The following is a 24407-nucleotide window of genomic DNA, read 5'->3' as shown; positions in this document are numbered from 1 at the left end:
CGTGCGGTGGCGACCAGGCCGGAGGCGGAGGCGGAGGCGGAGCGGTACTGGCAGGGAGGCGCCGCCACCCCACAACTTCCGCACCCAGCTGCGCCAGCTGCGGACCTGACCCCCGCGCGGCGCGGTTGGTTGCGGCTCGGCGGTCGCTGATTGGCTGACTTGTCCCCGGCGCGGGTCCCGATTGGCTGTGACGCGCGGCCGGGCGAGGGCCCCGCCGCCGCCGCAGCCTCGCCTGGGCTGGGCGGTCATTGGGCGGTGTGATCTCGCCGCGGTTCCGCGGACCTACAGTCGCCGCCGCCGCCAGCAGAGCGCACCGGGCTGGCCGGGCGAGTGGCTATGGCGGGCGCCGAAGACGGGCCGGGCCAGCAGCCGGAGGTCGACGAGGACGAGGCGGCGTATTGCCGGCGCTGGGGCGCGCAACATGCCGGGGCCCGCGAGCTGGCCGCGCTCTACTCACCAGGTAGGACCTCCGGGCCCCCCTCCGGGCCTGCAGTCATCAGCCTGGGCTGCGGACAGCGACCCTGGGTCCCCTGTATCGGAACCCCAGCCTCCGGCCCCAATGCAGAACTCCATCCGCGGCTTCTAACTTGCAAATAGCTCCCATAAGTCCGGGGACCCCACCCCAGCGCCCCTTCCAAGCCCAAGGCAGAATCCCAGCCCCGGAGCTTTCTGGACAGCTCACATCACACAGCTAGGTCCGGATCCTAGCTCGGGGTACCTGCGGCTGCAAAGAGCGCCCCTAGTCTTAGGGACCCCCCACCCCAGGACCCTGTCCAAGCCGAAGGCAGCCCCTCAGCCACATGCCCTGCCCCCTAAAAGTCACACCCTATCCCAGGTTCTCCAGATCCAAAATTCACACTTTAGGACCCCATCTGCACCCCAGCCAGGACCCTGAGGTAGTGACCTCAAATCTGGGCATGTCAGGCCCCCTGCTCTGGGAACCCCAACTCAGGGGCCCCCAGCTAGAGTGCCCCAGAGGCACTTCCTCCAAAGCCCCATCTTAAATTTATAGTTTCAGTCTACAGACCACCATTCCCCCACTGCATTAACTCTCATCCTATATTTTGGAATCCCCGGTGGTGAGGGCACTGCAAGTCTTCCAGTTTAAGCTCCTCTCATGTACAAGCCCCAATTCCAGCCGTTTCCTTCCCCCATGTAGATATATTAGCCCCCTCCATTGGGACTTGGGGGTCCCCAGACCGGACCACAGCTCAGAGACCCTTGCTCTGGTTCTGCGCCAGGACAAGGTCTCTGGTTTCTTCCTGCTGGGCCTACCATTTCTGCTCCAGCAAGCACCAGCCTCCACCCCCTTCTCTGACTTCCACTTGAGCCTCAAGAATCTCATTGCCAGGCCCCAGCAGGGCGAAGTGTCCCCAGGGGTTAAGGGAAGTGCCTTTGAGAACTCCAGAGTCAAGTGACTGGGAGGCCCCTCTGCCTGGGTGTTGCCATCACATCAAGCTTTGTTTGTCAAACATTCTGACATCTTTCCTTTTGCTAGGGAGCAACCACCATGCACAACCCTTGCCTGGGGTGGGCATGGGTCCACTACCGCCTTTGGCTTTTTTCCCTAACTGGCCTGGGTTTGCATACCATCTCTCCCATAACTATCTGTGTGACCTTGGGCCATTTGCTTTCTTGTTGAGTCCTAGATCACCAGAGGCCTTTCTGGACTTGCAATTCCATGTTCTGGGTGTGAGTTTTTTCATACCTGACTTGGGCACCTGGCCCAGGATACCATGGTGTCTTCAGCCTGTTCCCCCAACACCCAGCTTGTGGACTTAAAACCTCCTGTGCTCCCTGGGGCAGGCTGGACTTGGCATCCTGACTCTTCTTCTTAGCTGTGTAACCTGGGCCAAGGCACTTTCCCTTTCTGAGCCTCAGTTTCGTCACCTCTAAAATGGATACAAGATAAAGTTTATCAGTTCCTTAGTGTCGCTGGGAGGAGGAAATGAGATTGTCTACCTTGGTGCAGTGCCTGTCTTACAGTAGGCAATCCCTATTATTAGTCCAATAGTCTGACCCTCCCTGTGAGTCTTGGGGTAAGCTGCCTCACCCCTCTGCTTCTCAGACTCACCACCTGGGAATCAAGGGTAAGGATTCAAAGCCTGCCTCCTTTGGTGTCCAGCTGTGCCCACTCAAGTAAACCCTACCCACCTTCAACCAAATCATACCTGGGCATTCTGAGCCTCCTCAATGGACTGCCATCTCCTCATTCCACCATGAGTGCATCTTTGCCCAATTCTGGTATCCCCAAGTGCCCCTCGCTCTCTGAAGAGCAGCCACTGCAGGGATTTAAGGCTGCAGACAGTCTCCTGGTGCCCCAAGCCTGCAATCAGAGGCCTTATCTCGTCTTACCCTAGAGTTGGGGCAGGGCAGGGGGAGTGCCTGGAGAGGGGGAGTGAAGGAGGAAGAGACTAGCTTCTCCAAATTCCATAGACCTCCCTCTGCCTGCCTGTGTCCCTTGGCCTTGAGGAAGAACCTCAGTCTCTGGGCCTGACCTATAAGATAAGGGGCCAGGCTGAATACATATTAAGCACCCTCGTCCCAGGCCCTGTTCTAGGCTTTGGGGGCAAAGTGGTGAACAAAACAGGAAAAATGGAGCTGGCCTTTAGTAAACCCAGTAAATAAGGGAAATATCTTACTTGCCCAGTGGTGGCAAGTGCTGTGGAACAAACATATAGCAGAAAAGGGAGAACTGAAATGTTGGGGACAGTGATATTTTAGAGAGGGGGCATTTAAGGCCTCACTGAGCAGGTGACATTTGAACAGAGACCAGAAGGGAGGGACTTCTGAAGATATTTGAGGAAGGATTGGTCCAGACCAGGGACACAGCAAGTGCAAAGGCCCTAAGGTGGGAGCAAGCCTGAAGTACTTGCAGGATACCAAAGAGGCCTGTGGGCTGGAACAGAGTGAGCCGGGGGAGAGTAGGGAAAGTTTCTGGGTTCCAGGACTGAATTCTTGAGATTCATGGGGCCAGTGATGGGTTGGCACCATGACAACTGGCAGCAATAATAAGGCAGTTAACAGAGTTGACATTGATTGAGCACTGACTATGTGCTGGGCTCTTCCCTTATGTGCTCTCATTTCATCCTCACTACGGTTGTCTCAGGGGCATCCTGGTATTAACTCCATTTTACAGGGGAGGAAACCGAGACCCCTGTAGCCTCCTCGTAGCCCACCCCCGACATGTGTTCTTCCTAACGCTTGTCGTGCCTGGGCTTAGGCTTGCGTCTGTCCCCACCAGAGGAGAAGGTCAGCAAGGCCAGGGGCGGCATCTGTTTGGCTTGCCTGAAGTGCCTGCACCCTGTCCATCTTTAAGACTTTCCCTGGGGCTTAGCAAAGAGTGGTGACCTGCCCACGGTCACACAGACAGTTAGCCGGGCCAGAACGAGAACACTGGTCGGGGCGTTCTAGGTTCTGTGTTCCGAATCTTTGCTGTGGAAGTGAGCCAGCCCAAGTGGGTGTGCGGGAGGGGCACCAGTGTTCCAGGTCAGCAGAGCAGCATGCGTGCAGGGCTGGCGGCAGAGACAGTGGGCCTAGTGTCGGCCAAGAGCTGTGAGTCGTCTGATCAGGGCAGCCTCAGCCTGATCCCGTGGACCCTGAGTGTCTGGCCAAGGAGTGTCTGACCCAAGCACTCCCCTGGGTCCTGGGAGCCACAGAGGGTCCAGGTTTGGGGTTTGCAGCACCACCCCACCCTCTGCCAGGTGCCGGCGCTTGTGAAGGGTGGCTGGGCTTGGCAGGTCTACCCCAGTCTCACGGGCAAGCCTGGAGGCGAGGCAGGTGTCCAGCTTCCCGGCAGGTGCCAACTGACCTCTGACTGTGTGGGTCCCACTTCTCAGGTACCTAGGCTCCAGGGGTGGATCTTGGGGGGGTCACCAGAGCCCCTGTTCACCCACCCTGGCTAACTACAGATGCCCCTGCCCTGTGGGACACAGGGACTCTTAGCGTGGAGTGGGGGAAGGTGGAGGGTATCAGGATCACTGGGTGGGGGTCCTGGCCTGTAGTCCCAGAGCTGAGCCTGGATTCTGTCCGCCAAGACAGGCCTCCCTGAGGCCCCTTCCCTGGCTGGGCCTGGTCCCTGGCACGCTCCTGGCCCAGCTTTCCCTCTGTCTCCCTCAATCAGTCTTGTTCTTTTTCCATTTCTTTGTCTCTCCTTCTCTCTGGCCATACTCATGTTCTCTTTGTCTCCTTATCATCACTCCCTGTCTCTGTCTCCTTCTTCTCTCTGTTTCTCATCGTTTTTGTTTTTTTTTTGAATTTTTGAATTTTATTTTATTTATTTATTTTTTATACAGCAGGTTCTTTTTAGTGATCTATTTTATACATATTAGTGTATATATGTCAATCCCAATCTCCCAATTCATCCCACCACCACCACCCCGCTGTTTCTCATCTTTCTGTGTCTCTGATTCCTGTTCTCTCCCACCTCTCTCTGTCTCTCTGCCTCTGTGTCTCTCTGGTCTCTCTACTTCCCGTCCCCCCACCTCCCTGAGGCCGAGGGTCTTCTAGTGGCCAAGGACCATCAGAAGTGCAGGTTCCAGGGCTTGTCTGACTGAAACCAGAAGAGTCGGACCTGATACCAAGCCTTTGGCTGTCGCCTGTCCCCAGGCAAGCAGAGATGGCCTCCCCTGCACCTCCCAGCCCTCCCAGCTCTCCACACACAAGCCCGGCCCCCTCCCCAGGCCAACAGGCAGTCACTGCTGTCACTCAGCCCAGATCGTGGACCCTGGCCAGGCCGGGGGCTGGCTCAGGGAAACAAGGCTCAGCACTCTGCCAGAAGTGGCCTGAGCCCTTCTGTCCGAGGAAAGTCCTTCCCCTCCCTGGGCCTCAGTCTGCGCATCTGTGAAGCGACACCGTTTAGACCACCTGACCGCGCGGTCCCTGCCAAGCTGACTGTCCATGCTGTGACTTCGGTGATTCTCGAGGGACTTTGGACAGCACACTTCATCTCTCCAGGCCTAGTTTCTCCTTCTGAAGGAGGGGGCAAATAGCCCCCAGCCCATGGCGTACGGCAGGCAAGGGCTTGTTGGGATCGTCCCTGACACTGTCCCTGGCATGTAATAGGTGCTCCATGAAGGCTGCTTATTATAATAGATGTATTTTTTATGGGTCATAGTTGAGGCACTTGTTCTGCAGAAGGATCCAGAGGCCAGAGAGAGAGTTTAGATGGGAAAATATTCAGATTTTGGGACATTCTTCGTGGCCAGGGGAGAGAGCTGGGCTATCTTTGGAATCAGGACAGCCCCGAACATCCAGGCTAACGAGCTCAGGATCCAAACCCAGTTTTCATTTTTACCCACTGAGCCTCAGTGTCCTCATCTAGGAAATTGGGATCACACAGTTCCTCCCTGGAGGGACTGAGACTTGAATGAGAGACTGAGAGACTATGCCTTGGGCTTGAAACCTCAGATGACTGCAGGGGCCTGGCCAGGACCGCCACCAAGGGAAGCCACCCAGTATGAGGCCGCAGGGAGGGGAGAGGACTGGGGTCAACCAGGGGCTCTTGCCCCATCTGATGGAGGCAGGCTTGGGCTGGCCAGAGCCCTGTGTTCTCAAAGGAAGTGGGAGAATAGGAATTTCGTGTGATTTTTTTTTTTTTTAAGTGTAGCTGATTTTTTCAAAACTAAGAGCAAAATATGACAGAGGGAGTGGGTCTGCAGCATCTCTGATGTGGGCTGCACCCTGTACCCCAGCCCATAATAGGCCTCAGTGGGTGTTAGCCATTGTTGTTGTTACTGTTACTTGATCACGTTGCTGTCCCTACAGGCTGGGCGGCAGCAGATCAGTACTGAGGAATCACCTGTCCCTTACCACCACCCCTCCCGGCTTCCTGCTTCTGAGCCCCAGGTCCTGGCCACAAACAGGAGCCACAAAAGGGAAGGCCCTTCTGGGCCTGGTCATGGTGACCCCAGGTGGGGGCTCCTGGGGTGGCAGGGCCCCGTGGCCCAAGGGAAACAGCCCCTGACTGCGAAGTAGGCAGCAAGGGGCTTCTGCATCTGCTGCTGTGTGATGCTGTTGCGATTCTAGCCCTTTCTGGGCCTCGGGGTCCTCATCTGTGTGAGAGGGGCTGAGGGATGTGACCCTGGGCATGTCCTTTCCCACTCTGAGCCTTGGTCTTTTCACAGCTGTTCGGATTCTGGCTCAGGGCGCAGTCTGCTGCTGTACAGCCCGGACAAGGCCCTTTCTCTCTCTGAGCCTGTTTCCCTGTCAGGAACAGTGGGACGCCTCATACTTCCTTCCCACAGTGCTTCAGTGAGGGGTGCCCAGAGACAAAGCCTGGCAGTCTTTCTCTAGGATTGTGGTTGGGATCCACAATCCACAAGCGTTTATTAAGCAACAACTGTGTGCCAGGGCCCTGGTGAGCAAGCCAGACATGGTCCTAGGCCTCCTGAGTTCACATTTAGGGAGGGGAAGACGGATGTTAGACAGGCAGTGACAGTCCCTCATGATATGGGTCCCATGTTGGGGGAGCCTGGGGGTTAAAGGAGGCATCATGGATGGCTTCCTGGAGGTGGAGGTTCCAGGTAGATATATGTAAGAGCAGATTTGTCCTTGGGACCAGCTGCCTGAGAAAACAGTATTCCCAGGGGCCCTGTCACACGTTGTATCACCCATGGGGTCTTTTTATTTCCTTTTGCTTTACTAATCTTTTTTTTTTAATTAATTAATTTATTTATTTATTTTTGGCTGTGTTGAGTCTTCGTTGCTGCACGCGGACTTTCTCTAGTCGCGGCGAGCGAGGGCTACTCTTCATTGCGGTTCGCGGGCTACTCATTGCTGTGGCTTCTCTTTTTTTTTTTAATAAATGTATTTTTTTTTTTATTTATTTTTGGCTGCGTTGGGTCTTCGTTGCTGCACGCGGGCTTTCCCTAGTTGCAGCGAGCGAGGGCTGCTCTTCATTGCGGTGCATGGGCTTCTCATTGCGGTGGATTCTCTTGCTGCAGAGCACGGGCTCTAGGCACGCAGGCTTTAGTAGTTGTGGCACACGGGCTCAGTAGTTGTGGCTCGCGGGCTTAGTTGCTCCGCGGCATGTGGGATCTTCCTGGACAAGGGATTGAACCTGTGTCCCCTGCATTGGCAGACGGATTCTTAACCACCGCGCCACCAGGGAAGTCCTACATTCACAAGTTTTAAGTTCAAAAGGGAGTACGTGAAAAAGTCTCGACCGTATAGGTATTTTTCCCTTTTTTCACATAAATGGCTGTTTAGCACTTTGCTGTTTGCACTTACCAGTTTGTCCTGCATGTCCCTCCATAGCCACGTATTAACAGTCGCCCAGGCTTTCTTCCTGGCTACAGAGATGCCATAAACCAAATTAATTTGTCTGAGTGCCCCGGCAATGGACACAAAGGTTATTTTCAAAGTTTCTATACCTTCAACAAAGCTGCAGTGAGTGAATCAGCTTGTCTGAGCTCATGTGCTATTAAAACAGGTGCCAAGATTTAAAGAGACGATTTCACACCCACATCCTGATTGCTGGCTTCTGTTGAGAATTAGAAGGTCTGGCCTCCCTGGGCCCACACTCCCCCTTGGCGGTAGTCAGCCAGTTAGTGGCTACTGCTTTAGAAAGGGCACACGTGCTGTGGTGTCCCCACCCAGCTCACCTCACTCCTTCAGATCACCTGCCTGGCCCCTGGAGTTTGAGACCGCTCATCGGCACTGCCTCTTCTCCCTGTGGCTGGAGCCCTAGAGGGGATAATCAAGGCCTTATTTCTCCTGAATTCCTGACTCATTGCCTGGAGCCCTGCTTGATGGAGGTTGGGCGGGGTGTGAACCTCCATGATTAAAAGCTGTTTGTAGCCTCTGCCTCCAAATAATTACCTACAAAAGGGGACAGGTGATGGGATGATGACAGTTAAAAAAAGAAGCTCATTAAAATTCCTTCACATGTCTCCAGAGAGAGCCCAAAGGGGCCCAGGAGACCAGTATTCTGGTCCTGTCTGCCAAAGAATCAGCATGTGCAAAGCCAGCTTCATGGGCATCAGACCTGTGCACAGGGGCCTGTGCTCAGAAGGGCCCCACCAGAAGAGCTTGGTTTAACACAGCCGGCCCTGAGTGTCTGACCTTCGGCAGGCCCTTCCCCTTCTCCAGGCCTCGGTGACATCATCTGTGAAATGGGCAGGCAGTCCCTGTGTTCAGCCTGTAGTCAGCACTGCAGACTCTCAGAACACAGTCAAAGAGCCCCCATGGGCCCGGATCTGCCTGGCTTTGATCCTTGATCCCTCGGCCTTTGCCACCCGCCCTGCACTCACCTCTCGCCTCCTCTCCCTACAGGCAAGCGCTTCCAGGAGTGGTGCTGTGTGGTGCTGTGCTTCAGCCTCATCGCCCACAACACGGTCCACCTCCTGCTGCTGGCTCACTGGGAGCACACACCTCTCGTAATGCTGGGAGTCGGTGAGTGCCCGCAGCCCTGCTGCCTGCCTCGGTTTCCCCAGGGGCCAGGGACCTACCTAGTGTCTGCGCCACTCTGATGGCGACTTACACACGTGTGTGTGTGTGTGTGTGTGTGTGTGCTTGCGTGCACACGAATGGGGTACAGGCTGTGGGAACCCTGGCTCCCGTCTCAGTCAGTGGCACCTGTGTCTTTCCTGTCACTTGGGCCAAAAACCTGGGTGTCATCCTCAGTTCCTTTCTCTCACATTCCACTCCAAAGCATCAGCAAATGCTCTTGGCTGTCCTTTTGTGATGCATCCGGCATCCATTACTGTCCACCTCTACCATCACCTCCCTGGACTATGGCGAAGCCTCCTCCCTGGTCTCCCTGCCTCCACCTCTGCCCCCCACTGTCCATTCTCCACAGGCAGCTGGGAGGATCCCGTTGGATCCTCCGTGAGGTCACGCCACTGGCCTGTTGTCCCCTGTATGCTTAGAATAAAACACCAACTCCTCAGCACGGCCTGGCCCCAGCCCCGCCTCACATCATTTCCTTCCTCTCCTCTGGCTCACCCTGCTGCCGCCACACTGGCCTCTCGTTGTGCCTCCACCAGGTGCTGTCAGGCACACCCCTAGCTCAGGGCCTTTGCACATGCTGTTCCTGTGCCTGGAACTCTCTTCCAGCAGGTACCTGCGTGGTTCCCTGCCTCGTCTAGGTCACCTCCTCGGGGAGGCTCTCCCTCAACAATAGCAGCCCTGCCATACACCACCCCTCACCCCACTCTGTTATACAGTCTGTTTCTTTGTTTATTACCTATCTCCCCCACTCAAATATCAGCTCCCTGAGAGTAGGGAATTTTGTCTGTTTGCTGCTGTGTCCCCAGCCCTGAGCACAAAGCCTCACACGGTAGGTGCTCGGTAAATATTTATTGAATCAGTGAGTGAATGAATGAATGAATGAGCTGCAGTGTATTAGTACCTGTTGAGTGTTTTCCATCGGTCAGTCCTCACCCATCCACAGCCTGGGGGGGTGGAGGCTGCAGTTGTCATCATTTTCCAGACGAGGAGACCGAGCCTCAGAGAAGGGACCGGCCAGAGTCACACCTCAAAACGGAGAGCACGACATAGTTCTTAATTCACTGTCTCCACTCCCAGGTCCTGGAGTGACTCAGTTCCTTCCTCTCCGCACACCGCCCCTCCCCTCTTCCCTCTAATTCAGGTGCTCATCCCCTCCCCCACCCTGGGCTCCCAGGCTGACGGGGCAGCAGCTGTGCCCTTGGTCCGCCTAGCCAGCCCCAAGTGTTCAGCTTCCACAGTCTCATTAAAAGCATTCTGGTCGCCTAAGCCAGTAGCGCTCAGGCCAGCTAATTGAGCCATCTGGGTCTGGGGTGGGGATAGGCATGTGCTGGGGGTGGACCAGCTGAAGGGGAAGGAGGTTAACCCATCTAGTGCCAGGGAGCCTGGGCCCCGCCCACAGGAGCCAGACATGTCCCCTCTGCCCAGGGGTGAGAAGGACCTGCACCTCCAGCCTCTCTGCCTTGGAGCAGCACATTCAAGGGCAGGGATGTAGACCGTGTGAGCCCCGACGCCCCATCTGGGGGTGGTCACGAGCGGGCCCCTACAGTCCTGGGTTCAAGTCCCAGCTCTGCCACTTCCTGGCTGTGTGGCCATGGGCAGGTGTCAGTGCGCCTCTGAGCCTTGCCTTCCATGTCTGGAAAGTGAGACTGCTCACGGCCCCTGCCTCCTGGGGCCACTGTGAGGGCAAAATGCAGGTGTGCGTAACTGCTGAGAGGGCAGCAGCTGAGTAGAGGTGGGGAGGGGACACCGCCCGACATTCACTCCCCAGGGCTCAGACCTTCTGCCTCCACGGTCAGTTTAACAGTGGATATTTCCCAAGCCTACCGTGTGTAAGCCCCATGCTGGGCTCTTTTTTTTTTTTTTTTTTTAAGGAATTCCTTTATTTGTATTATTTATTTATTTTTAGCTGTGTTGGGTCTTCGTTTCTGTGCGAGGGCTTTCTCTAGTTGCGGCAAGCGGGAGCCACTCTTCGTCGCGGTGCACAGGCCTCTCACTATCGCGGCCTCTGTTGTTGCAGAGCACAGGCTCCAGACGCGCAGGCTCAGTAGCTGTGGCTCACGGGCCTAGTTGCTCCGCGGCATGTGGGATCTTCCCAGAGCAGGGCTCGAACCCGAGTTCCCTGCATTGGCAAGCTGACGCTCAACCACTGCGCCACCAGGGAAGCCCCATGCTGGGCTCTTTTAACTCTTGGTGGCAACTGAGTGAGGAGGGTCTGATCACCGTGCTCTGAGAGGCCAGGTGACTTGCCCATCGACCCTAACCCGGGCAGCAGCAGAGTCTGGGATTTCATATCCAGACCTGGCCGGGGACTGTGCAGCCTCCAGTTGGCACTAGGAGGAGAGGGTGTTCTAGGCAGTGGGCCCAGTCTGGGCAGAGGATCATTAGCACCAGAGCCCCAGGTGTATGTTGTGTGAACCGGGAGGGTGGGCATCCCAGGCAGGTCGCTGCCTCCCTGGGCGGTTGGGACCAGACCCAGGAGACTTCACAGCACCTGCCTGTGATAGCAGCTCTTCCACCCCGCACCTTTGCCTCTAGGCTGATAAGGGCAGACAATCCCCTGATAGTGGTGTTTGCACAGTTCCTAATGGATTTAAGTAGCCGCCCTGATTTGTGTGTTGACATGCAGGAAGTAAGGGCACCGTGCCAGCCTACACAGCCCACCTGCTGCTGTCTCCCAAGAGGTTCTGGTGCCCCTGGCAGGCCCCAGAAACCAAGGGAGCCAGAAGCCCTGAAAAGGTGCCCAGTTAATAAATACAGATGACGCAATCCTGGGTAGCAAAGTCAAGATAGGGGAACTAGCAGGGAAGAGGAGAGGTGAGAGGTCAGGGAAGGCTCTCTGGAAAAGTGACATTTGCACAGAGACCTGAAGGAGGTGAGGGAGGGGAGGCAAACAGTTGTCCCTGGGGTGTTCCAGGCAGAGGGAACAGCAAGTGCTGCAAAGGCCTTGAGGCTGGGGTGAGCGCTGAGCATTTGGAGGATAGAGAGGAGGCCCGTGTGGCCAGAGAAAACTAACCAAAGGAAAAGTAGTTGGTGGCAGCTGAGAGACAGCTGGGGGCAGGTCCTGTAGGGCCTTGAAGGCCATGGTCTGGACTTGGGGTTTTATTCTACAGGCCGTGAGAAGCCACTGGCGATTTTCCCACAGGGAGCTGACATCATCTGATGCTGCAGGGAGGATGGATGGGGGCAGGGAGGACCAGAGAGGAGGTGAAGGCGGTGGCCCAGAACCCTGTAGGGCAGTGGAGGTGGTGAAAAGTCGTCAGATTCTGGGTGAGCTGTGAAAGGTGAGCGCCAGAATGTGCTGTCAGGTTGGCTGTGGAGGGGAGGGGGGAGGGGTCAGTGGCCTGAACTATGGAAGGGACCTTTAACAGCCAGGAAGAGGTTAGAGGACCCGCGTGAGGGGAGATGCTTGGGATGCCTGCCTGAGGGCCAAGGGAAGGTGTTGAGCAGGAAATTGGAAATCCGGAAATCTGGGTGTCCTGGGAGTAGAGATGGTGTTTGAAGCCCAGATGCTGGCAGAGGGCCCCGGGATGGGGCGGAGGGACTGTGTGCGAGCAGAGAAGAGGCCCGAGGCCTCCAGTGCTTGGGATGGGGAAAGGAGGAAGAGCCAGCCAAGGGGGAGGAAGGAGAACTGGGCAGGCTTGCACAGGCCGAGAGGAGAATGTGTTTCCAGAAGACTCGGGGGTCAACTAGGAGCAGCCAGCCGAGCAGAGCAGCAAGATGGGGCAGCGAGGGGACCACCGGATTTGGCCACGTGGAGGTCATTAGTGACCTTGACGAGGACAGGGTGAATGAGTAATAAATGAGTGGCCCCGGGAGCCCCGAGCTATTTGCTGCACTTGGGGAAACTGGAGGGAAAGTGTGAGGGCTCGTGAGCTGGTGCCTGAAGGAGTGAGTAGGAGTTTCTGGCAGACAAATGGATGGGGGGAGCAGGGGGTTCCAGGCAGGGGGCACAGTGAATGCAAAGGTCAGCAGTCGCAGGGCCCCAGGTCATGGCCAGCCTCATAGGTCAGGTGCGAAGTCTCCACGGGATTTGAGCTGAAAGGTGGTAAAGACAGGCTTTGGCCCCAGGACTGTAGGGACCAGCCTTCAGCAGTGTCTGCTTCTGTCTCAGCCCCTCTGTCTCCACACCAGGCCTTGAGGTGGGCAGAGCGCGAAGAAGTCCCAGCCGGGTGACCTGTGGGGAAATGGAGGCCCCAAGGGGCCCAGGGACTGGCTCAAGGTCACCTGGTGAGTCAGGGTAGCCTGGAGTGAATCATCATCTCCTATGCTGTCCCAGCGTCCTGCAGGCAGGGTGGTAACTAGGCCCAAGCTGCCCCCAGAGTGAGCCAGCCACCAGGCGCTGACACCAGCATTGGGACAAAGAAGCTTCTGTGTGCCCGCCTCTGCCACCCCTACCCACATAAAGAGGACTTGGGCAGCAGGCCTGAAGGCCTGGAGTTGCTGCTCTAGAAACAGCCACCGCCCCGTAGATCACAGAGCCGTTTCCTCCCTTAGGCCGGGGGAGGGCCCTGTCTCTCCAAAAATAATTCCTGACGTCTGCCTAAAGCCCACATCCCTCCCTGCTCAGCAGCCTGACAAGGCCAGGGGCTTGAGGCTCAGAGAGAGGAGTAATATTTAACTACTAACTGTAGCTACATTTGGGGAGCACTTACTATGTCCCAAGGACCTGCATTAGCCCACTGTTATTAACTGACTGTAGTTAAGTGAAGTAAGTACCATTAATATCCCCATTTCCCAGACGTGCATGTGAAGGCTCAGCATCGTCATGAATGGCCCTCGCCTTGGTCTCTGGCCACTTGCCAGCAGCCCTGACCACCTCAGGGCAGCCCTCACCCTTCAGGTCTCCTTTCCTCCTCTGGCACGTGGGATGTGGTGGGGCCTATCACAATGGACGTGCCGTGAGATAATACACGTTTTTTTAAATGGACTTTATTTTTTAGGACAGCTTTAGATTTACAGAAGATGAGCAGATAGTATAGCGAGTTCCCATATACGCCCTGCCCCCAATTTCCCTTATTATTAACATCTTATATTAGTATCATACGTTTGTTACAATTAATACACCAATATGGATACATTATTATGAACTAAAGTCCATAGTTTATTCAGATGTCCTTAGTTTTTAGCTAATGTCCTTTTTTTGTTCCAGGATCCCATGCAGGATTCCACATCACACTTAGTTGTCACGTCCCTTGAGGCTCCTTAGCTGTGACAGTTTCTCAGGTTTTCCCTGTTTTCAGTGATCTGAACAGTTTGGAGGAGTGCTCGTATTTTGTAGGATGCCCATCTGCTGGAATTTGTCTGGTGTTTTTCTTAGTGGGTTATGTGTCTTGGGGAGGAAGCGCTCAGAGATCAAGTGCCATTTTCATCACATCTAGCAAGGGTATGTACTATCAGCATGACTTACCACCATGATGTTGACCTTGACCACCTGGCCCAAGTGGTATTTGTCAGGTTTCTCCACTGTAAAGTTACTCTCTTCCCCCCGCCACCTTTTGTACTGTATGCCCCTTGGAGAGAAGTCACTGTGTACAGCCCATATTTAATCTGTGGGGAGTTAAGCACCCCAATGTTAATCGTGATCACAAAACGTTTTTCTAATATTGTTTTTATTATCACTGTTATCATCTGTAAGGATTAAATGCTTAGGACGATTAAGGAGATAAGATGTATAACCAGCTTAGGACTGGCCTTGGTACAGTTTAGGGATTAAGAGAGATAAAACGTTTAAGGTTCTGGCACAGAGCCTGGTAACTATAAGTGCTCAATAAATGTCAAGTAAAAATAAATAAGTAAATAAATGAATGGATGGATAGATAGATAGATAGATAGCTGACGTCTTTACCCTAAGAAGATGAGGGCATATATCTTCACACAGGCTTGTGAATGCATGTTCACAGGAGCCTGAGTCATACCAGCCCCAACCTGGGAACAACCTAGTCGTCCAACAGCAAAACGGATAAATGTACTGTGGTACGTCCAGATGGTGAAATACTACTCAGCAATAAAAGGATGAACTCCTGATACACACAACCACATGGATGACTGTAGAAGCATTATGCTAGTGAAGGAAGCTAGACCCAAAAAAGCACATACCATAAGAATCAATTTGTATAAAGTTCTAGAATTGGCCAAACCAAAGTATAATTATGGGAAGCAGATCAGTGGTTGCTGATGGAACAGGGGTGGGGAGGCAGTAGGGGGACTGCTGGGGGGCTGCGTTCTCCTGAAGGCAGCATTTAGGGGCAGGATTAGTCCAAGCTGTTGGGACAGGGGCTCAAGAGGCACCTCAGCTGACCCTTCGCTGTGCAAGTGAAGATGCTGAGGCCCAGAGGGGGCAAAGGGCTTGCCCAGGGTCACACAGCAATATGGTAGCAAGAGATGAGGCCCCCGACCCTTGATCTAGCGCCCCCTTAGCTCTTGGCCACAGTGCCTCTAGTCCCTCCTGGTAGACGCAAGGCAGTGTGTACACAGCATCCTGTGTAGTTTGCAGTAGGAGCTCTGTTAAAGCCCCTGGACCTACTGAGGTACAGTTTAAGGGCATGAAAGCATGCTGGTTTTGGAGGCTGGTAGACTCACCTCTTCCCATCCCATGGCTGCCACTTCCAAGCCGTGGGGCCAGGGGTGCTGCTTCAACCTCCCTGAGCCCCTTTCCTCATCAGAGAAGTGGGGAAAATAAATGAGGCTGTCACCTCAGATGGTGACAAGTGCTGTGAAAGAAGTAAAGCAGGGAGATGTGACCAAGAACACCTGCCTGGGAGGAGGGCTTCGCCGGGGGTTGGTGATGTTTGCTCTGAGCTAGAAGGCTGAAGAGGAGCCAGCCACTTGGGGATCTTCAGGGAGAGGGTGGGGTGCCAGGTAGAGGAACAGCAAGTGCAAACGCCCGAGGCTTCCCCAGATTCCCCAACCCCTTCCCCAGCCCAGGTCCACCCTCCCAGCACTGTCACTAAGGAGCATGACTCCCCAGCCCTGGGCGGGGCCTTGTGTGCACTGGCCCTCGAGCCCTGCCAAGCCCTCCCCTCTCCCTAGCCCAGCCACCCATGCAGTGTCACCCCCTCCCCGCCCTGTCCTTTGGCTTCTGCATGCCAGGAGGTGCTGTATGGCTCCACCTGGCGGCCCACTTGTCACCAGGAACTTGCAATGTATGCAGCTGTATCTCCCCTGCCCCCCCGCCATCCCTCCCATGTTTAGCATATGTGGGGTGGGTGCTCCAGGGCCTCTGGAAAGCCTTCATTCACAGCCACCCCTAACTCGGGCCCAGGCACCAGAGCTGCACGTCCACGGTGACCCACACACTCACTCTTGCTCCCTCGCTCATGAGTCCTGCTCTCCAGGGAGGCATCTGGGGGATTTTCTCAGCCTTCACAGTGCCTCAGGGCCCTGGTCCCCTGTCCCCAGGGGGCTATGGGACCTAGCAGAACTCGAATAACCTTTAAATGGCCCAGCTGGCCCTTGGACAACCAGCTCACACCGAGAAACTGAGTCTGGGAGGGGAGGAGGGGGTTGCCTAAAGTCACGTGACCCAGTGGGCCACATTTACCAGCACTTAAAACTGCATTTGTTTTGTGTATTTGTTTACAGCTTCCTCCCCCCACCCCCCCATATCTCTGTCCCAACAACATGAGCTCAATGTCTGATGCACCTCTGGCTCTAGAGCTTGGCACACAGTAGGTCCTCACAGAATGTCACTTGATAGACTAAATGACTGAATAGCAACAGTAATAATATGTACTGAGGGCTCACTATGTGCCCCACACTGTACTTAATGCTTTACATTGATTCATTCAACGAATGTTTACTGAACCATATCATGTGCGAGGAATTGGAATGTAGCCATAAACGCAAGACTAAAATCCCTGACTTTGTGGAGCTGATATTCTTGTAGGGGAGACAGTAAACAAACAGAAATGAAGTCCAAGGTGATAGGTGCTCGGAAAAGAAGATGGGTGCTAGGAAATGCTGGAAGATGGGAATGGTTACAATTTTAGATCAGGTGTCCCCGGAGGACCTTTGAGACAAAGATCTGAAGGAAGTGAGGGAGTGAGCTGTGTTACCTCTTGGGAAAGAATGTTCCAGCAGAGTGAAGAGCAAATGCAGAGACCCAGAGGCATGTAGGGGGGTGTAAGGGAAGGGGAATATGCCAGTAGGGCTGAGACACAGAGGGAGGGGAGCGTGATGGGGGTGGCACTGGTGTGTTACCTTGGGCAGCTTGCTGGCCACTCCACCTCGGTTTCCGCATGTGGACAGTGTCATGGTGCATCCTGCTGTGTTATATTTGGACCCCAAGGCAGGTTAAGAGCCCAGCTCTGCCACTTGCCATCTATGCGACCTCAGTCTAGTTATTTCTGCTCTCCAAGCCTCAGTTTCCGCCTCTATAAAGTAAGAATAAAAATGGTACCAACTTCTAACAGATTGTGAGAATTCGTTAAGATCAAGCATGTAAAGCACTTGTGTCTGGCACTGAGAAAGTGCTCGATAAATGGTAGCTGCTGTGGTTTTTTTAATCATCATCATTTGCATCCATCTAGAGGAAACTGGGGCACAGAGAGGTTGAGTAACATGCCCAGTGTCACACAGCTAGTGAGTGACAGCTGGAATGTGAGTCCAGATACAACAGCACTTAACCTCTGTATTATACTGAACCCTCAAGTGAGCGAATGGTTTGGGGGTCTCTGAGGGGACTCCACTCCAGTTCTGAACAAATTCAGAACGAAGACAAGGAAAAGGCTGCTGGAGGCCAAATTATCACACTTACTGTTGATAAAAGTTAGGTTGCAGGGAATGTGGCTTCCATCTGGACCTAAGGTACTTCCTGACACCAAACCCCAGAAGGACATTTTCATCTGGTTACCAGCAGCACTGGGGCAGAGTGGGCTTCCCTACATGGGGCTTTTGGGGGTCAGAGAGAAAGGGACAGTTGGCTCCTAATAGGGAAAGGTTGGGCTGATCTGAGCGTGCCCGGTTTACTCTCGCCAGACTCACCAAGCAAATGAGGCCCCACATCTCCCTGGGGAAGAACAAGTAAAGGGACAGACTGAGGCCAGGAATGTTATTCCTGAGACTCCATTCACAGGGAACAAAGTGTCCCGAGTAGAGAAGGGACACCTTCTGCCCCAACAAATGAGTGAATGAGCGAGCAAGCAAGCAGGCGAGTGACTTCCTGATTTGGGGTGGGGAGTGGGCAGGGGTATCCCTCTTGTCCACCGCCCCCCCACCCCCACCCCGGCTCATGCTCCTCTTGTCCACAGTTGCAGGGGCCCTCATTGCTGACTTCTTGTCTGGCCTGGTGCACTGGGGAGCCGACACCTGGGGCTCCGTGGAGCTGCCCATCGTGGGGAAGGTGCGTATGTTGACCCAGCCCCAAAGCCCAGCCCATCTCCTCCAGGAGGAGGTCGGGCTGTCTGACCTTGGGTGAGTCCCCTTCCCTCTCTGCGCCTGTTTCCCTGTCTGAAAGATGGGAAGTGTGGTTCCAGCCTGACCCCCATGCCCCTCCTCCAAGACTAGAACAAGAATCCCCTGGGATTTTCTGGAAGCATCAGGTGTGGGACAGAGAGCTTTGATACATGGCCACCTCACCGGAACCCCTTGAATTTGGGGACCACGCCACATCTTATTCTCCTTTGCCTGCCCTGCTACCCCTCACTGTTTTCGTTGAACTTTATCTTGAGTCAGTCAGACTTTTTTGATTGTGGTAGAAAATCTGGTACAAACTTAACCAAAGAAAGGTACTGATTCGTGTAATGAAAATTTTAGGAGTAGAGCCAAATTAGGGCATGACTGGGTCCAGTGGGACGGACAGACCATATTCTTTGGACTCAGTCCCTCTCCATGTCTGTCTCTGCTGGCTCCACTCTCATGTAGGCTTTCCCCCATAAGGTGGCCAGGATGGCTCACAGCTGCCTAGACTTCCATCCTCCCAGCTTAGTGCCCCCAGTAGAAGAACTCCCCTTCCCCATAGTTTCGGCCAGAGTCCCACGGCTCATTCCCATTGGCCCAGCTTGGATCACACACCCATCCTTCATCCAGTCACGGTGGCCAGAGGGATGGGGTGCTCTGATTGGCCAGGCCAGGGTCCCGTGCTCACTCTTAACTAGGGGGCGGTGGAGTCAGCCCATTGGAACAGCTGGTACTAAAAGAAGAAGGGGAGGCTGTTACCAGAAGGAGGGGCCTGGACGTTGGAAAGAAAGAAAGGGTCCTGCCTGTCACTGGGAGGGGCCTCCTCAATTGTCTTAGGGTAGGAAAGGAGGGTGGAGATTGTCTCCAAACCCCCCCAGAGCCCAGGTCAGGAGACTGAGGCCCACAGCGGGGCAGTACCAGCCCAAGGTCCCCACCAGGTCATTTCGACCCATCTTGCGCTAAAGCTGTTAGACCCAGACCCTGAAGGCTGGGTGGGATCTGTAGCAGTGGTGTGGTGGGACAGCATCTCAAAGGCAAGGAGGTGAGCCCGCGCGGAGTGTGAGCAGGAGGTCGGGGAGAGTGGCCGACCACCATAGGCTGACTGGTCGGATGGATCCCCTCTCCCGCCCCCCTACCCCACCCAGGCTTTCATCCGGCCATTCCGGGAGCATCACATCGACCCAACAGCCATTACGCGGCACGACTTCATCGAGACCAACGGGGACAACTGCCTGGTGACGCTGCTACCGCTGTTAAACATGGCCTACAAGTTCCACACCCAGAGCCCAGGTAAGAGTGCCCCCTGGTGGGCCTTCAGGGAGCCATCGGGGACAGGCACACACGCACCCCTCCCATGAGCCTCCTGTAGCTTGTGTGTGTGTTTGGCCCCTCACAGTGTTAGAAAAATTTTTAGTTAGTTTCCCTCATGTAAAATTGGGGTATTTGACATAAAGATCTGTGTTTCCAGCTTCTCTTGAACAATCCGATCTGGCCACCCTGGGTCTTTGTTCCCACTTGGCTGTACTGGGCTGGAGCTGAGCTGCAGGGGCCCCTCCCTTAGACAGAGATGCACGCTCTCCACTTTGCCACAGTCCCCACTACTCCCTGCTGTCCAATGCCTGGCCTGCCTTGCTCATCTGAATTACCTCCCTGGCCCTGAGGGCTTCTGGTTTTGCTGCCTGGGCTTAGTGGAAAGAGTATATATAGCCTGCCAACCCAGTCCTGAGTTCAGACCTCTGCCCTGCCTATCTGGGGGAGGAAACTTGTGCCAAAGCAAGTCACTTCACCTCTCTGAACCTCAGCGACCTCGTCTGTCAGGTGGGGGATGAGTCCTTCCCCTGTGCCAGATCCTGTTCTAACAGTTTGACACAGTGCTTATCTTTAGAGCAGCCCCGCTGCGGGGAGATGTGATGAATGTCTGTGGTGTTGGGGGTGCTGCCCCGCCCACCTCCTCTTCCCCAGTTGGGGCACCCGTCCCCCAGCTGCTGTAAGCATCCAGCTGCCCCTTCTGAGAAATGCCAGGGCAGGTCCCGCCTCTTCCCTTGGGATAAGCCTGAAGCCAGTGACAAAAAAAAAAAAAGCCGGCAAAAGCCAGCCCCCTGGCCTCTGAGCGGGACCAACTCTATGGAGTCATTAACATTTCAGACCCCCCCACCCCACCCCACCAGGATCAGGCTGAGACAAGACTCCCCCCACCCCATCTTTGCTTAACTCTTCCCCTGCCCTGTCCTGCTTTCCTCACTCCCTCAGATGTTTTTCCGGAAGAGAGGATTTCCCACCCCACCCCCAACCCCCCCCCCAGTCAGATAACTCATGTGCACATAAATCCTTGTCTCAGGCTCTGCTTCTAGGGAATCTGGACAAAGACTTATTTCGTTGTTGAGGAGCTTGAGACTCAAAGAGGTAGAGTCGTTGACCCAAGTTCATACAGTTAAGAAATGTCAGAGCAGGGAGGAATTCCGTGGTGGTCCAGGGGTTAGGACTCGGCGCTCTCACTGCCGAGGGCCCAGGTTCAATCCCTGGTCGGGGAACTAAGATCCCACAAGCCACGCGGCGTGGCTGAAAAAGAAAAAGAAATGTCAGAGTAGGGATCTGCACCCAGCTCTGCCTCATTCCAGAGCCCACATTCTTAACTATTACCTATGCTTATTCCATTCTGCCCACTGAGCAGAAGGGGAGACTGAGGTCCAGAGGGGAGTCTGAGCTTGCCCGAGTCCAATTGGGAGGTTGGAAAGAGGCCTGGGTGCTATCCTGGGAAGGGAGCTGGGCCAGGCTGGCAGTGGGCCCCCACCCTGTGGACAGCTGTATGGGGCCTGTGGTCAACCCCCCCTCTACCCACGCTGCAGAAGTCCTGGAGCAGCTGTACCCCTGGGAATGCTTCGTCTTCTGCCTGATCATCTTCGGTACCTTCACCAACCAGATCCACAAGTGGTCACACACGTACTTTGGGCTGCCGCGCTGGGTCGTCCTCCTGCAGGACTGGCATGTCATCCTGCCTCGTAAACACCATCGCATCCACCACGTCTCACCCCACGAGACCTACTTCTGCATCACCACAGGTGCGGCTATAGGGTAGCATGGAATGGGCTGCCCCCACTCTGACTGCAGCTCCATCCTTAGGATCAAGGGGCACAGGTCACAGTGGGAGGTGGTGCAGTCCTGCAGGAACATTCTCTCAGAACACACATTTCTTGAGCATCTACTACATGCCAGGCACTCTTCTAGGTGCCAAGGACACACACACACACATACCCCCTTCGTGGAGTTGTGATGCCAACCACCCATCCACCCAGCAGATATTTATTGAGCACCTACTATGTGCCATATAGCACTGAACAAAACAGGCAAAAATCCCTACCTTTATAGCATTCGCATTCTAAGAGGGGACATTCCAGGCACTAAATAACAAGTACTATATCTGATTGTCCTAACTGCTATGGAGGAAAATAATGCAGAGTAGGAGAGGGAAATGGGGAGCTTCACTCTCTAAATAGGGTGATCAGGGAAGGCCTCACTGAGAAGGTGACATTTGAACTGAGGGAGAGAATCATGCAGATGTGGAGGAAGAGCTCTCCAGGCAGCAGGAGCGGTAGGTGAAGGGCCTTGAGGCAGGAACCACATGCCTGGTTTGTTTGAGGAGCAGCAGGGAGGCTGGTGTGGCTGCAGTGAGAGGCGTGAGGGGTAGAAGGGTCGGAGAGACGGCAGAGTCCAGGTGTGAGAAATGCTGTGAGGGCAGACAAAGCAGGATGAAGGGCAGAGAGTCACAGGGGAAGGGGGCGTAGCTGTTTATTAAGGAGATCGGAAATCTGGAAAAAGTGGGGGGGTTCCCTGCAGATAAATAGGGACAGATCAGTCCAGGCAGAGGGAACAGCAAGTACACAAAGGCCCTGCGGCAGGAACAGGTGACCCAGGAGTAGTAAGGAGGCCCACATGCTGTTGGTAGTTAATGGGCCAGTGCCAAAGACGTGGGATGAGGTGAGGCGACCAGGTTTTCCAGGGCCAGCTGGGTATCTTTTTAAGGTTAAGTATACCACATGTGCTGTTAAGTCAGACCAACTTGGGTTCAGCCTTCAGCTCCTCCATATGTGACTTACGGAGGCTCACAAGCCTCCCTGGGTTATCGTTTTTCTCATTCACAAGATGGGGCTACAGCCACCTCCTTCACATACCACCTCCCAGGGCTGGGGTGTGAGTGGTAAGGTGGCAGATGCAAAGTGCTTGGCACATAGTAGGTACTCAGTAAGCTACAGCTACTGGTTTGGGGGCAGGGGTTGGGATGTTTGGTTTGGTTTTGGGGAGGTTGTTTTGTTTTTGTTTCTTGGGGTTTTTTGCCTTTCTGGAAGCAGAACTGAGAGCCACAAAAAAACATTTTTTGTACACCCTAAAGTCATGCTTTCTAGGCGCAGTTGGAGGGGTTAGAATTTAGGCTGTTGTGGAGATCATTTAACTGCTCAACCAGAACTGGTATCAATCTTGGCTTGGCCATAAACTAATTGGGAAACTCCCCTCCAAGGCTCAGTCTTTTTTTTTTTTTTTAAATCAATTAATTAATTAATTAATTTTATTTTTGGCCACGTTGGGTCTTCATTGCTTCGTGTGGGCTTTCTCTAGTTGCGGGCAAGCGGGGTTTACTCTTCGTTGTGGTGTGCAGGCTTCTCTTGTTGCGGAGCACGGGCTGTAGGTGCGCAGGATTCAGTAGTTGTGGCTCGTGGGCTCTAGAGTGCAGGCTCAGTAGTTGTGGCGCACAGGCTTAGTTGCTCCACGGCATGTTCATCTTCCCAGACCAGGGCTCGAACCTGTGTCCCCTGCATTGGCAGGCGGATTCCTAACCACTGCGCCACCAGGGAAGTCCCCAAGACTCAGTCTTCTCATGTGGAAAGTGGGACTAATAATAGTATCTACTTCAAGGTTCAGGTGGTAGACTGTAATACAGATTAAATAAGATTATGAGCACTGTTCATTGAGCACCTACCATATGCCAGGCATCATCCTAGGCAGTGGGATCAACAGTGAAACAACATGGGGTTCTACTGTTCAGAGCTGACATTCTAGTTGGGAGTTGGGGATAAAAACCAACACAAAACAGGGAGGTGACGAATTAATGAGAATGGTTACAGGTTATCATAAAAGCTGTAAAGAAATAAGAAAGGGTGACGTGACAGGCCTGGAGCACTGCTAAGCGGTAGTCAGGGAAGGCTTCCTGGAAGAGGTAGCATTAGAGCCAAATGATAAGAAACACTGCCTCCATGCCTGGCATATAGTAAGCACTCAATAAGAAGGTGAATGAGGGGATGAAGGCATGTCTGAGCAGCCCCTAAACCCATTGGTGGGAAGCCCCTGTCCCAAGATTCCTTGGTCAGTCCTTGTCCCCTGCCCCCTGCAGACTTACTCTCAGTTCCTCCCCTGCCCGAGGCAGGGCCAGCTCTCTCTCTGCGTCCTCTCACTGCTGCTCTCCCATTCAACCCGTCCGCACACCCCCCTGCCCTGTTTCCACTGCAGGCTGGCTCAACTACCCTCTCGAGAAGATGGGCTTCTGGAGACGCCTAGAGGACATTATCCAGGGCCTGACAGGCGAGAAGCCTCGGGCAGACGACATGAAATGGGCACAGAAGATCAAATAACTCCTCCGGGCCACCACCTCGTTGCCAACCTTACCCAGCTCCTCCAAACCGAAGCCATCTGCCAAATTCCAGCCTCCTTGCGCTGGCCCCTCCAGGTGGAGAGGACACCTCCTGGGCTGGGCCCGGGCACCCCCAGCCCACCCCTTGTGACACAGAATACTTGAGCCACTGATTTTTTTTATTTCCTTTCCTTGACCCCTCCCCAGCCACCTGAGCTGCTCTGTCTGCCAAACCTGACTCTGCAAAAAAAAAAAAAAAAAAAAAGAGCCCCGCCCTGCCAGCCATTCCTTGGATTGAGGAGAAGTTCACCAACTCCCCACAATCCCACCACCCCTTGCCCCACTGGGCAGCCCTTCAGCGTGGCTGGTATTGGGGCACTGAGTCACCTTGTCTGTTCCTCTTTGCCCTCAGTGGTCTAGGAGCCCCCAGGCACACCTAACTGTCCCTGGAGCATTACCCTGCCATGGACCTGCAGACTGACCCCCAAGGCCTGGGTGGATAGACAGCCCCAGTCACCACCTTCAGCCTAGCTTGTCCACCCAAGGATGGCAAAGTGCAGCAAGGGTCTGGGGGCAGCTGGCCAGACGAGGCTGGAATTTCCTGATCAAGTCTGGACCCCCCTTCTTCCCCACCCCTCCCCCATGTGATTCCAGCCAGAGCTGATGTTTCTAATCGGAGGATGTCTTTGAAGGGCACAGCCCCTGCAAAGGGTCTTGGTCATTTGGAAGGGGACACAGTGTCCCCTCTGGCCGGGGGTATGTCAGAGAAGGGAGAGTGGGGCTTTTTAGTTTCGGTTATTTTTTTTTTTAACGGTGCTTGCTTGTTTAATGTAAATAATAGAAAGCCTTAATATCTTTTCTGTAACACGGAGTAATATTTTAATGTCATGTTTTGGATGTATATAATATATTTATAACAAAGCAGCAAGAGTCTACTTAA

The 24407-nt window shown here is 54.3% G+C and overlaps 1 protein-coding gene across 1 annotated transcript; it reads left to right on the top strand.

Moving 5' to 3' along the window:
- The first annotated feature begins 224 nt into the window (after window positions 1-224).
- PEDS1 (plasmanylethanolamine desaturase 1) lies at window positions 225-24407 on the top strand. The gene is made up of 6 exons (XM_007185304.3): window positions 225-460; window positions 8275-8394; window positions 17700-17791; window positions 18993-19137; window positions 20694-20906; window positions 23347-24407. Exons 1-6 carry the CDS (start codon window positions 337-339, stop codon window positions 23466-23468), a joined length of 816 nt encoding a protein of 271 aa, XP_007185366.1. The 5' UTR covers window positions 225-336; the 3' UTR covers window positions 23469-24407.

The sequence above is a fragment of the Balaenoptera acutorostrata genome, chromosome 15, assembly GCF_949987535.1.
Source record: "Balaenoptera acutorostrata chromosome 15, mBalAcu1.1, whole genome shotgun sequence".
In the NCBI taxonomy this organism is placed as follows: domain Eukaryota; kingdom Metazoa; phylum Chordata; class Mammalia; order Artiodactyla; family Balaenopteridae; genus Balaenoptera; species Balaenoptera acutorostrata.
This window is presented reverse-complemented; position numbering and strand designations above follow the sequence as displayed.